Source organism: Thunnus albacares, chromosome 6, assembly GCF_914725855.1.
Source record: "Thunnus albacares chromosome 6, fThuAlb1.1, whole genome shotgun sequence".
Lineage (NCBI taxonomy): Eukaryota > Metazoa > Chordata > Actinopteri > Scombriformes > Scombridae > Thunnus > Thunnus albacares.
Genome location: NC_058111.1, coordinates 14,303,979 through 14,318,102, shown reverse-complemented (window position 1 = coordinate 14,318,102; position 14,124 = coordinate 14,303,979). Strand labels below are relative to the sequence as shown.

The 14,124-nt window shown below is 41.4% G+C and overlaps 1 protein-coding gene across 1 annotated transcript; it reads left to right on the top strand.

Moving 5' to 3' along the window:
- Nucleotides 1-531: 531 nt before the first annotated feature.
- LOC122984195 (ras-related protein Rap-2b) lies at nucleotides 532-10,240 on the top strand. Its single transcript, XM_044354527.1, has 2 exons — nucleotides 532-1,702; nucleotides 2,296-10,240. The coding sequence occupies exon 1, from the start codon at nucleotides 1,095-1,097 to the stop codon at nucleotides 1,644-1,646; it is 552 nt and encodes a 183-aa protein (XP_044210462.1). The 5' UTR covers nucleotides 532-1,094; the 3' UTR covers nucleotides 1,647-1,702; nucleotides 2,296-10,240.
- Nucleotides 10,241-14,124: the final 3,884 nt, after the last annotated feature.

Sequence of the window (14,124 nt, the reverse complement as noted above, 5' to 3'; positions counted from 1 at the left end):
TGTTAGTCACTTCCTCCTCGCTGCTCTTGTCATGTCATTAAGGCTTGCTGATATTTTTGAACGTGTAAACTACATGACAAACATGGGGATATCTTAACTCCTAGTTTCGTTTTTTAAATTCAGAAATGTTCTAGAAGTGTTTGTCATTTTTACAAAATTTCCCTGTGATTTATGAGCTTGACATATTTGTTGTATTTGGATATATTGGAGTTTCATGAGTTTGTAACCCAGATTTTCAGAAGAAGTGAAGAAAACCACAGACTCGCATTGCATCTGGGGGTTAAGCAGAGGCTTGCAGTAGACTGACTTTTCCAGTAAGTTGTGTGAGAATGAGTCAAGCAGTAGTAAGCCCAAGGATCAGTGATGTCGAAACTAAGGTGTGGCAGGTCTGCGTGGGTACTGAAGGCAGCTGACTGTGCGATAACAACCGCACTGCACCTTTAAACTCAGCACTGGAGCGTATTTATTTGAGTGACGTGGGACGCAGACTGCGTGCTGAGTGTGGGCAGGAAGCACAGGCAGAGCGGCGTCAAGTTACTTTTGTGTAGCAAGAACTTTACCGGAAACCACACTGCTCGCTTTCAAAAGAATATAATTATCACGCTCAAATAATTGCTCCCCACAAGAATACGTAAAATAACAACATATTTGGAAATCTGTTTGTGAATGGTTGGATTAAAAAAATTAGTGGAGCTGTATCCGGATAGAGTTTGCATGACACGTTGAGTCAGTAGACTTTTATTTGAAAGCTCCCACCGGAAGTATTGTTTTTCCGTTACGGCTAACTTGACTGTAGCAGGGAGAGCAACGAGCGTACGGTGGCTACTTGAACGAAAACGGGGGGAAGCTTGCACAAGAACCGGCTGAGCTGTCGTTGGGGACTCAACATGCCACAATACAAATGCTGAGTGAGGGTCCGAAGAACCGTATTTACCTCTTGAGCGGCGATAGTTGACGGCCACGCCCCGTATCCACCGACCGGAGCCCGTACAAAACTGCTGGCGGAGGCGCAACGGTGAGCGGTTTGAAACCCAGCAGGGCGGCTAGCGGGCTCACAGCGGAGAGGAAGCAGGAGTGTCGGCTCTTTGGGAACCATGAGAGAGTACAAAGTAGTGGTTCTCGGGTCCGGAGGGGTCGGTAAATCCGCACTCACCGTCCAATTCGTGACGGGATCCTTCATAGAGAAATACGACCCCACGATAGAGGATTTCTACAGGAAGGAGATCGAGGTGGACTCCTCTCCGTCCGTCCTGGAGATCCTGGACACGGCGGGGACCGAGCAGTTCGCCTCCATGCGAGACTTGTACATCAAAAACGGTCAGGGTTTCATCCTGGTCTACAGCCTGGTGAACCAGCAGAGCTTCCAGGACATCAAGCCGATGAGGGATCAGATCATTCGGGTGAAACGGTACGAGAGGGTGCCGATGATTCTGGTTGGAAACAAAGTGGACCTGGAGGGGGAGAGGGAGGTCTCGTCCGGTGAGGGGAAGGCACTGGCGGACGACTGGAACTGCCCGTTCATGGAAACTTCAGCCAAAAATAAAACCTCGGTGGACGAACTGTTTGCAGAGATAGTCCGACAGATGAACTATGCCTCAACACCAAATGGCGACGATCAGTGCTGTTCGTCTTGTGTCATTCTTTAAGAAAAAAAGGACAGCCTTAAAAGTTTTATTCTTTGCTCGGTTTTAAGTTTGCAATGGTAAGTTGACTCACCATACAGTGAAAATGAAACGCTGACACAGTTTCATAAAGTGACACAGAACCAATGATAATGAACTTGTTATTGAAATCCTGTCTATTTTAAGTACAATGTAGTGAATAGCTTAACATTGGACGCATGGTCAACTTTATTTCCTACATGTAGCCCTCAGTTTTTCAATCAGACACCACTGAGTTCAGTGCCAATGTTGTTCATATGAGCTCAGCATTAGTTTTAGCTGGTAATCTACAATAGGACACTTGCAGTCTATTGTTTTGCTAAGCAGATTGGGGAAGTATCTGACTCATTTGCAGAACTGGTAGGGCAAGCTATGGGTGACTTAATTAGCTTTACAAAGATAGTGGTTGAAATTTTTTACACCTACAGTCTGGAGTTGCATTTTCCAGAATGAGGTTAAGAGGAGTCGGGAGATTCCAAAGTTCCTGTATGGCCTACATTCAGGGATGAGCGAGTCAGTTTTTGTTGAGTCGAGCCTAAAATTAGCTGAAAAGCACTGTGTTTTTCTAAATCTTTTCTAAGAGGTCACGTCAGTTCATTCACGGCTCTTCCTCTTATCTCTTGTTTTGTGGCAGTGTGTTGCAGCAAGTGTGTACTGTTGAGCTCTTCTTCGTGTGTCTCACCCTGGCCTTGGAGGAAAATGAAGGGAGGAATGCTGCAGGGGGAAGAGAGGAGGAGGAGGAGGAGGAAGGGAGCAACTGAGACAGAGGGAGGGGTCCACTCTTCAGGAATTCTGCTGGGTTGGAGTATCTTTGCTGCACGATGTGTCCGCCATTGATGTCAACACAGTGTCAGATCCAGAGTTTCAGCAACAACCACCCCCCCCAAACCCCCCCCCCAACCCGAACCAGTTCCAACTGTACTCACAACTGGAGCTAAACCCCAATGGAGAAGATATGGAGAGCAACACTTAGAGACACTCATAAATGGATATTTCTGTATAAGAAGAAGACAGAGAGTATATTTTGTTAAATAACTGCACAGTCTGGGGCGGGTTAAGTTTTGGGGAATATCTCTGCCTAACCCATATTGGAGCAATGCTCCACAACACTCCAAATCCTATGTTTTTTTTCCAAAGTCAAAAGAAATGGACACCACTTATCTGCTGGTGGAGTAACGTGATGAGTGCCACTTTTTTCTTCATCTTCTCTTTGAGTGTGTGAGAGGACCTTAACTGAAGTGACATGGGGACGGTGACCCGATCGCCCTTGTGTCAAGTGCCTTTCCAAAACAAATCAGCTATTCAGATTTAGTGCCAACCTACATGTATCACCAAAAGAACCTTTCAACATGGCAATCCACAAACTAGTGAACTGTTCTTCTGGATAATCTCATGGGGTGGAGGCTGAAAAAAAAACTACAATAGGCTTTTTGTTAATGGAATGGCGGTTTTCTGTATGTTTTTACGTTGGCCTTTTTGAAGTCTGAAAAGGTGTTCATTTTGCAATGTCTGCTTGGTCTGGCCAAACCTATATCTTGAAATGCACAGGTACTGGAACGCTCTAGACATGACAACAGCACCAAACGCTTACCTTCCAGACCACTTAAATCAAAGGAATTCTGTTTGTTCTGTTTCTTTTGTCGTTGTTTTTAGCAGGAAATGTGATGATGTACCATTGACAAATCTAACCTGATTGTAAGTTTAATTTTCAGACCAGCCCTTTAACTGTGGGCAGTCTGTTTAAAAAAAAAAAACAACAAAAAAACAAAACAAAACAAAAAAAGACTTTTAATACAAATTGCATTTTTTAAAAAAGAAACCAGACTGTGTTTTCTTTGTTGACATCTGCTTATTATATTATATCACCATAATGGCTTACTGCCAGATTGCTGAGTTTAAACGAGGTTAGCGCATGCGATTTGGACAAGTTTATCATGGCTTAAACACCAGTTGCACGTTAATTTTATAAATCAATATGTTTGGATGCACACAAATGGTTTATTGTAAATACCCATAGTAATATAGTAGTAATCGTTCATTTGTGTGCATAAGTTACAGTAACTTGATTTACCCCCAAAACCCCAAAAATATTTGAGTTACATCATGTAACTCATGAGTTGTTTGATATTCGAGGTTGTGTGGTATACCACATATAAACAGGAAGTAGACGTGTAATAGGAAAATGCGGCTACTTTGTTGGTTATGTTGAGTTGTCTGTGACAAATTTACTGGTCTTTATGCAAGCTGGTGTTAGACGTGACATAAAAGCCATGTCGCTCCAAAAATCATATCTCTGCTTGTCTACCGCTGCCTAACTGTATCACTCTTTTTTTTTTTTTTTCCTCAAACACAAACTTTCCATGCGGTTAATGCTGTGACCATTGTGGTGCATGTGCAAAATCAAAAGCTGAGAGAAAACAGACCAAGGTGTATACACGGTATGACTAGTTTTAAAAGGAGATGAGTAACTCGCTTCTGTTAGTCTCTGCTACTATGGTGTTTACACGACACTGCTAATAATCTAAGCATCGCCCCACTCTGGTTATTTTCAGGTTATTTGAGCGCAATTCCCTTACCATCATGAATATGTGCAAAGATAATTGTTAAGTATGATATTGATGAGGTTTATCATTCCCGCCTCTTTGATGAACCTTGACTAAATTTACCAACAAAGCGGAATCAAGACGAAAGCACCTCTATCTACTCATCATCCACACATACCTTAATAGACGAGGCCAGGCTCCGCAGCTCCAGAGAAATGTCTCTTTTAGCTGTGTGGGTGTAGTAGCTTTTCAGCCCAGGGCTCCAACCTGGGTGCAGCATGTGTGGGTGTAGTGGTGTGATGTGGAGAGGCTGGTATGACTGAGCAGGCCCCGCTCTGCTTGTGTTTACCTATGGGGATTACCTAGCCCCGGCTGGCTGGACGACCGCAGAATGGCTTGGGGTAGAAAGAGTAAACAAACACAAGACAAGCTTCACATAGAGTCCAGTCTTTCATAGAGTGTATATACAGTAGTCTTCAAGCTGTCTGTACGTGTGTTGTGGTATGTACTGTATGCGTCTTATGAGTGAGCATATGTGTCTCTGCCTGTCACTGTCCTGCACAGGCTCAAACCCCTACGTGGGACTGTGTAGGCTTGGGTATCTGTGCCTGTTAGCCAGTATAAGCAATGGTATCATATGTATTCTTTGGCTTTGCCTGCACCATGTGAATATAGGGCATGTGGAGGTCGGCGTACAGGGGTGTGTGTTCTGAGGAAGTAATCCAATAGTGACTATGGCATCCAACAGGTGTGATCATTAAAGGTGTACATTAGAGCTGGTTACTATATTTAAATATATTTTCCTAATAATTATATATGTACCATATAGCAAATGTATGCAAAATCACAAAGTAATCAAATTAATGTATTGCACTGAACTGTGTTCTATGTGAAGAACAGGAACCTCAATGACTAATCATGTCCTTTTTTAATTACAGTTTTCTTAAAATTTTGACAGAAGAGTTATGTAAAATGACCACACAACATGTTCTTATCATCATAATATAATTTAACAGGAAGTGAAGCAATAATTTTGAATTATTCCCCAGCTTTAGTGTACATATACAACGTTTATTTACATCCCCATTCTTGCTGTGTGTGAGAGTACGCACAAAAACTACGTTTCTCTCGTCTACATTTGTATTTGGTTTCGGTGTTCTGTGCAGATGTGGTTATATGACTGTTGACAGCTGATGTCAGCTGATCTTCCCTACATCTGCTACAAACTGTGGCTAGTTTACAATAGTGCTACCAACAGTATGTGAAGTCAAGGCTAATGGCATGTTTCCTTGTGTAATTAGATCTGAACAGAGCTGAAGTCGAACTCTGCCTTAAAATAATATAGTTAAACTAGTGGTTGATGAGCGGGAGAGGAGTTATTATAGCTATGCCCCAGATACTGTAAATGTACACCCCATCTTCAACTGCTGCGCAGCTTCAGTCTCTTGCTGTGGTATAAACATCTGATAGCAGAAGAATTTGCCCTTTGGAGAGAAAGGGGCCTGTCGAGTTCCTGTTTCTTTTTATCTGTCTCTTTCTAAGGAGCGAGAAGGTGAAACTTTCACTTCCTGTCCCTTATTTCTTATTTTATCTTTTTTGCATAACTCAGCACCGTTGTTATCTCTTTGTGGTTGTGAGCTTAATTGGTTTCAGCCTTATTATGTTTCAGTATGTTGCAGCTACATTTTTGCATTCGTCAACTTGCAGTGTTGTTTTTTTTATTTTTTTTTATTTCAAGGAATTTAATTAGGCTATTTTTAAATCCATTGGTTTCAGTTGCAGCCAACAGGAAATCAGCCATGTTCAGGTTTACAGATGGCCTGGCTTGTCAGTAGTTGCTGGTCATGGGAGATGGTCATGTGATGTGGTTGCCATGGTTAAGGGGGGTTGGGATGTGGTATGGCTGCTCAGGGTGGCCTCGTGACCTATGGGAGTTCAGTCACTGCTGGAATGGTGACTGTAAGAGAGGAGGGTGTCGGTCTGTTTGATCATCTTTCTCTTAGTTGCCACAAATACATATTTTCTTTACTCACAATGACTTGAAATCTGCTTTTACTCAGCGACCTAGAGAGGCAGATTTTACATCTCTATTTAAATAATTTCCTTCCTTTGTTACATTCGACTAAATATTGATTTCTTAACGATTAAGATGAGGTTTAAGTGTGTTGCCACAGATGCAAGAACTGTGTTTTGCTGTTGGAAGCAGTTGCACTGACAGGAAGTGTTGCTACAGAGCCAGTGAGAGTGGGTGGTGTGTGTTTGCATTTTTACATGGGACTTAATCACTATATAGGCTCCTTGCTGAATTACAGGCTTCTCTTTCTCTCCCAGCGTCATCATGCTATTTTTGAGGCTATGTTGTGTTCAAGAGTGCGGTTTTGGCTTCTTCTTTTTTTCTTGGTAGATGTGCCGTTGTACTGTATCTATCCAAGGCAGTATGCTCTCTGAAATTCTTTTGACTCTAATAGCCTTTCTTTCTCTACTCTTCTTTGTTTTGACACATCAAATTATTTGACACTCACGCCTGTGACAGTCCCTGCATTGAATTTATATGCAACAGGGTAGTTAATTTTGTTGTGTGTGTGTGTGTGTGTGTTAGTGCCGTTTCTTTTTGTGCTTGGCATTACCATAACAACACCGGAATAACCATTGGCTCCCTGTTTGTCTTCCCCTCGAAGGCTGAATGAGCTTTGTTTTTTCTGTGTCGTTCACTCACACATGAACACACACACACACACACACACACACACACACACACACACACACACACACACACACACTGCAGTTAACTTTGTGTTGTGCACATTTAAACACACTGCAGTTTAGATTCCTGTAGCATTCCAACATAAAGACTTTGTCCAGAGACAAACAGGAGAGGCATCACTCACCTCCTCTGAGTTCCTGCACAGCAACAGCGGGCTGGATTAGACCTGACTGTTCCCTTAATTACCCAGTTATTGTTTAGTTCATTCAGCCTTATCATATCCTTTGTCCACATTGCACCTTGAACAGTGATATCTTGTAATCTCATTGGCAGAGGATTGTGAGAGATTTTTAAATATGTAGGTTTTCCTGAAGAATCTATTTCAAAAGTTTTGGGCGTTACTCTTTTTCTCTCTGTGCAAAAGTGTGGGCTTGATAGGTAAACTGTGTATGTCTGCTGGACTGAGTAAGCGTAGCAAAGGTCGCTTAGACTCTCCTGAATCCTCAGTTAGAGCTGAAACGTCATGACTGATCATCGATCAGTTTCTTCATTCAGCTCTCTCTGTAGATCCGGGAGTTGCCTTCTCACTCTGAGCTAACTGTGCCGAGATGGGAATGCCCCAGAATTCCTCTCATTCCTGTCATTCCTTGAACTGTAATGTCTGGACTTGTCTTTAGCCTGAACTGAAAGAGCGATGGAAGAGGGGGAGAAAGTTGGGATATGACAGGACAGGAGAGTTTGCACAGCAGTGGTATATTTATGTTCTTTTTGCTTAAATTCATGGATTTGACCTTACTTGTTTTATATATCTGATTGGAAATGACTTTTCCTTGTTTACCAACTTTCCTCGTTTTAGTCTTCCCTGATCACATCACAGAAACCAAGAGGATGGTATCAGCGGTGAGAGCATAAGAGTAATATTTCTAGGAACGCAGAGGTAGAGAGAGAGAAAGCAGTAGAGATAAAGGATAAAAGAGAGAGTGCAGGGTTTGTCTAAACAGGCCTCCAGACACCGCCCCACTGTGTCACAAGATGGATCCCACTGGGCACACAATCAAACTGCTCTTTATACCCATCTTTAGATAATCATAGCACAGTTGCCTTGGTTCGCACCAGAGCTCCATCTGAAAAGGAAACTAGGCCAAAGGAGCCAGTCAGACAGTTACTAGCAGCGTCCCCTGTTTGGATTAATAGCTTTTGTTCACTTGGTGTCAGTGAGGACAAGTAATGCTTAAGGACCCAATTTGTAATTGAACTCGGTTACAATCAGCGTTTTAATTATGATGGGAAAAATCAGGTCATTAAGTGTGTGTGGAGGCCTGGCAGACTGCAATTTGATCTCTCTGTATAGGTATAATTAAATATATAATTAGTATCTTGAGCTGCCTCGATAAATTCTCAATTTATTAAGATCTTCAATAACATCTAGCCTGGTTTTACCTTTGACCTGAGTGAGTCAGGCTATGTCAGTCACTCTATGGCAGGCTTCAGATGTAGCTCCTGAGGTCTGGGTGTGGTTTCTCCACTTGAACGACAGGCCAGCTTTTGTGCCAGAGGACTAACAAGAAGTGAATAGTCTTGAGCATTTCCTTGTAGTTTGTTTGCGTGACTGTTTGATCATATGCCACATCAGATGTGTAAAGGATGCATTGAGTCACATGTTGAAAAAAGGAAGATGATATAGAGTAGTTTAGAACTGACCATGCTATTTGCGTGAGTTCAGAGGGTTCGGGTGAAACCACAGAAGAGCAGAGTTAGAGTTTTAAACTTGATAATGCTTGAGGACTTGTTTTTTTGTAATATAATAATACCCACACCCCTTAACCACTGCCGCCACCACCACAGGGAGGTCTCAGGGCACCGTCAGCAATAGAACAGCACCTCTGTATCTGCATTGAGTTACAACAGCTATTCATAAATCCATTACTAAGTTTGTGTGTAAAGTCCTTCCTATAGTAGCTACTGACTAGTTTAAAACTAGTGGTTTATTCAAGTGGGTTGCACCATTAAAACTACAGACTTAAAGAGACTATAAACAGTATTGTTATGTATATTGATCAAATAACTATGTGTAATGTGAATATCCCCTGACTCTGCAGTTTCCCTCAGCTGTACTGAGCTTTATAGCATCATTCAGCCTATTGTTTTAGTTTTCCGGCTTGCAACTACTGTCTTGGTTCACTCTCACTGCTTTCATAGTGTCGTATTTCGGCAGCAGCGGCCAGCTGTTTTCAAGAGAAAAAACTCTATAAAACCCCAGTGTACACTACCTGCTCAGCCCGAAACTGCAGAGAAAGTTAGCAACTAGCTGGAGCATTTAACAGCTCAATAGCAAAAAAATGTCTCCACAAACACGACTCCAAAAGAATGCTAATGTTGCTCCGTATCTGTTGGATGTGTAGTTAGACAAACGTATGCAAAGAAGTTCACCAGATCAGATTAGAAAGTGTCATCATTAAACTGCATGTTGAAGTGTCAGGTCAGATGCACCATATTACTTCTTTTACTCTTCAATCTGAAAAGGTCATGTATTGGCAAGCTAAAGTAAATTTATCAGTATGTTCAGCTAACTATGCAACAACTACACCTGCTAGTTAATGGGTGGAAATATTTAAATCTCTGTATATTAACTAGTTTCTATGGTGTAACCTGTTTAAATTCAACTCCACTTTGTAAACCTTTGCATTATAACTAGGCTAAGTTTGAGCTCACTAACAGTATGTGTAACTGTGTCTTTCTGTTGACACTTCAGCAAGACAGGATGCTTGTTGTGAGCTTTGGCTTTGTGTTGAAAGAAATCTGTCTTCAGTTACTTAATTATTCTGCTTCCTCAGTCTTCAGCACTGTAAATCAAACTGAACCCATGTCACGTACATTTTTCACACTTGCATAAACTTGCAATTGGCTTTCAGTTTCATCTTCCTGCCCTCCTTTCTTTTCCATCCCCCCATCTGGCAGATCTGTGCTCACAAGAGGGTTTGTGGCATCCTCCTCCAGGGCTTGACGCCGGGTCACGTGACTACCTCCCACCACCCTGGCGTTGCCCTCCTGTCACCACGACAACTTCAGCATTCATGCCGTGACATCCGTGACCTTCCTCCCCCATTTGCAATCCCGTTTCTTTTCCTCATTCCATCATCTCCCTCCTCCCCCCTCCTCTACTGGGTTTCTGACTGTTCTCATCATTACTCCATACCCTGTGATCTCCTGCCACCTTTTTCTTCTCATTTAGGTTGTCATGCCTTTCTAGGCATTTGTCATTTTGTGCCTTTTTCTGAACTTCAGAACTCTGACTTGATGGGTGGAGAAATGAAGAGGCTTTTGGATCGCTATCACGTCTGTGTTTTTATTTAGTTATATACTTTTCTTCTGTCTCTATACGTTCCTTCTCCCAGTTAAGAGTCCAGATTCATCATCAAACTTTTCTCCTCCTGAGGCAGGTTTACGCAACATCTCTTTCATAACCTGAGCAATGAGGTGAGCAGAGAACCTTGTGGGAGAGAGCAACTACAAAAAGAAGAGCTAAAGTTTTCATGTATAGTGAGAAGTATGCCCTACGCCTTTACTGTCTTATTTTGCGAGCTCTAAGAATATATGCGTTGTCATCTCATTGTTATTTATCTTCCTTTTGGTTTGTAGGGAAGGATAGTGATAATGTCTCCCACCACTGGCTTCCCAATAGGCTGCTATTTTCACATAATGTTGAACTTATTTTAATGTCTTCAAATCAATATGATGCAATTTTACTTTGATTCGATCTACTTACCAATCAGGAGACAAGATTAAGGAGACTTATTTCTTAAGAATTTCTGGGCTTATCATTATTATTGCTCTCAACACATTCCAAGCAGTCTGTAGATATAATACAAAAATATTCAGCAGATAAATGTTGTTGTTAAAAGTAACAGAAAAAGAAAAAAAAAACTCTGGGAAAGTTTGTAAAGCTACACAATTTTTTAAAAAGTTTATATAAAAATGTCATTTGTACATAGTTTTTGAATTAAAAATCACAACAGTTTGTTGTGATTTTTAGAGTTGCGCAATTATCAGCCAAAGTGTCAGATCATGTTTATTTACCTTTCGGAAATATTCTCCAAATATGGTCCAGGAAGTGTGCACTGATAGATCAGTATGTGTTGTACAGCTGACTTTACCCCATAAAATTACACATGAGCCCCACCCAGAATGCCAAAGTATCTGTCTCACACTGCAGAAGGAAGCAAGCATGACAGCGCAGTAGTCAGAAGCAAACATTTCCTCTTAGGCCAAATCACTGTTAACGCACAACACCGGGTTATTACCACATGAGTCACACATCTCTTTCGTTTTCATCGAAACTACTGTGATATTTTTATGCTGACAAGGTGCAGTGCATACTCATGCAGTCATACCAGCATGTAGTTGCTCATTGTTCCCACATGTAGGGAATATAATGCCCATACATGAAGCTGTCAGTATAGTCGATATGTTATCTTTAAGATATAGAAGATGCCCTAGATATGACCCTCCACACTGACTTGATTTCTGGGAATTTTGGAGAGACTAGGCTCTGAGGAAATTGCTCATATCCTGTGTGGAGCTGTGGAAGAGGAAGTCTCCTGTGACACTGGGAATCTCCAGTCTGTTGACCTACATCACTGGCTCTGGATCCTGCTGCACTATGAGGGGCCTACCAGCACTTTTGTTGTACAATATACAAGTATATAGCTTACACCAATGAAAGTTTGAATTGCAAGTCACAGTTGTGATGTCAGTAACTGGAGGATGTGTTGCATTGCTTTGTTGCAGTGCTTATACTTAGGCAGTTCAACATTCTGGTGAATATGAAGCTGCAGCCAGTTAACTTAGCTTAGCATAGTTTGCTTCTTTTGTACACCTTAGTTTTTGTACAGATAAAACAAACAAGATATAACATGTTAATTTGTGATCTTTAAAGGTGCTGGTAGGCTAGCTTTTCCCCCTGTTTCCAGTCTTTATGCTAAGCTCAACTACCTGGTCATAACTTGCATCGCCTTTTTTAAACAATTTGAAACCTGTTTTGTTTACATCTCCTAGCAGTCTTTTCCTTTGACTCTTGCTGGTGCATTGCTACACTTCTTATCACCACCAACCTTTGATCAGTGGAATAGAGAAATCCTGTCAAGAAGAACGTGTTTGTCCTTGTGTGTATGCACCCACCCATCAGAACATTGCTCCATTGTGCCACTAACGGTCATAAATTCAACACACTGCCTTTAAGGTGCTTATCTGAGTAAATTCAAGTCCATCAGTGTGAAAATCTCAAACCAGATTGGGTGCAATTGTGGAAATGGGGAAGTAGCAGGGTTGTGGGTGTGTGTATGTTATCTAATTTGATACCTCTGTATAGCTATTTGCCATTTCCTCCATTATGACCGATAACAGTCTCAGTGGTATGATCTAACTTGGCCAATATCTGCCTGTGAAAATCACACCCAATCCTGCTCACTTTTTTTTTGTTTTAGTAAAAGAAGGTGTCAAAATTATATTTGAAGCTTGTTTTTGCTAATATGCAAATATCTTGCTAGGCTTCATGCACAATAAGATAACTAAAAAGCAGGTTGGGGCTGCATATACAGTAAATCTAGACCTCAGTGCTCCTTTCTGCTTTTGGCACTGTATGCTTGGTTACAGACTAATTTGTTGATCAGTGGGTGTGCTAAAATTCTCTGTCTGGCTGCTGAGATTTCAGTGTGGCCTGTGGGCTTTTACAAAAAGAAAACTCCACTAGGATAGATAAAATATATACCCCCTGGAGATAATTTTTTTCATTGCAGGCACTGAAATCAAAAGCATAAAAAAACCACTGTTCCTTGAGAAGATTGCACACTGACTGACTTCTTGTTGAGCCACGGTCTTGGACTGGATGCAGCAATTCTGCTAAAAGAAGTTACTACGGGCGACACATAGCCTTTAGTATCACTCCATATAAACGGCACAAAGTACAACACATGGTAGTGTCCACCATAATACTTGTCACATGTGTCATGTGATGTGAGACTGAATGGTGTCCAGTGTTGGTGATCAGTGTGCTGACAGGAAGGAAGGGTGTCTCCATCTAAGACTTCCTGCCCTGCTGTGTGACTCAGTGTCGGTCCTTGTGCTGCTCTTTTCCTTTTCCCCTCACTCTTCTCTTCCTCTCTGCTCCAGGGCATACTCATGTCCATCCTCAATCACTTCTCTGACTCACATTTTTTTCTCATTCACTTTATTAGCTTTTGTTGTACCATCTGTCCAGCTTGTGGACAGTTAACATGTCATTGACTACAAGAAGCTCCATGCTACAAGAGTAAATTTTATATCTTGCAACTCCAGGTTTTTGAACCTGTTTGTCCTTTAAATTAATAGTTTGACATTTTGGGAAATAAGATCATTTGCCTTCTCCCAGAGAGTTATATGAGAAGATCTATACCACTCTCACATCTGTAGGGTAAATCTGAAGCTACTGCCAGCAGCCAGTTAGCTTAGTTTAGCACAAAGACTGGAAACAGCTAGTCTGGATCTTTGCAAAGGTAACAAAATCCACCCAACAGCACCTCAAAAGCTACATTTTAGTCATTTGTTTAATCCATACAAAAACCACAGTTTAAAAACTTCACCACCCAGCTTCAGGAAGTCACTGCTCCCATCCATGAAAATAGTCTAGCTCGTACCTCAACTTGAAACTGTAACATAATTTTTACACTTTTTGTTCCATACAGATTAAACAAACAAGATACAATGTTTTGATAAGTAAGCTTTTGAGCTGCTGGTAGATGGATTTTTTTTTACCATCAAAGAAAGCCAGGCTAACTATTTTTCCTGTTTCCAGTCCTAAGCTAAACTTTCCAGCTGCTGGCTCAAGCGTCATGTTTACTGTACAAAAGATGAGAGTGGTATCAATCTTCTCATTTAACTCTTGGCAAAAAGAGAATAAACATATTACCCAAAATGTTGAACTTTTCCTTAATTTGTGCACTGTATTAGACTCTATGAATGCCAAGCAAATCCATAATACAGTAAGCTACATTTTCAGCGCTTTAATCCACATGTGCTACATGCCAATTTATGTGATAATCCTCTGGATAATTACTTAAACCTAACCGCAACCCTTGACACATCTGATCTTTAATATCTTGATTGCCTCCCCTGATCCTGTTAAAAGTCTTTCAATTTGGAACTGTGACTTGCCTCCAATCATGATAATACTGATTGATAT

What these genes read in the sequence shown, in the direction of transcription:
- LOC122984195 (XM_044354527.1), top strand. Translation starts at nt 1,095, where the DNA reads ATGAGAGAGTACAAAGTAGTGGTTCTCGGGTCCGGAGGGGTCGGTAAA.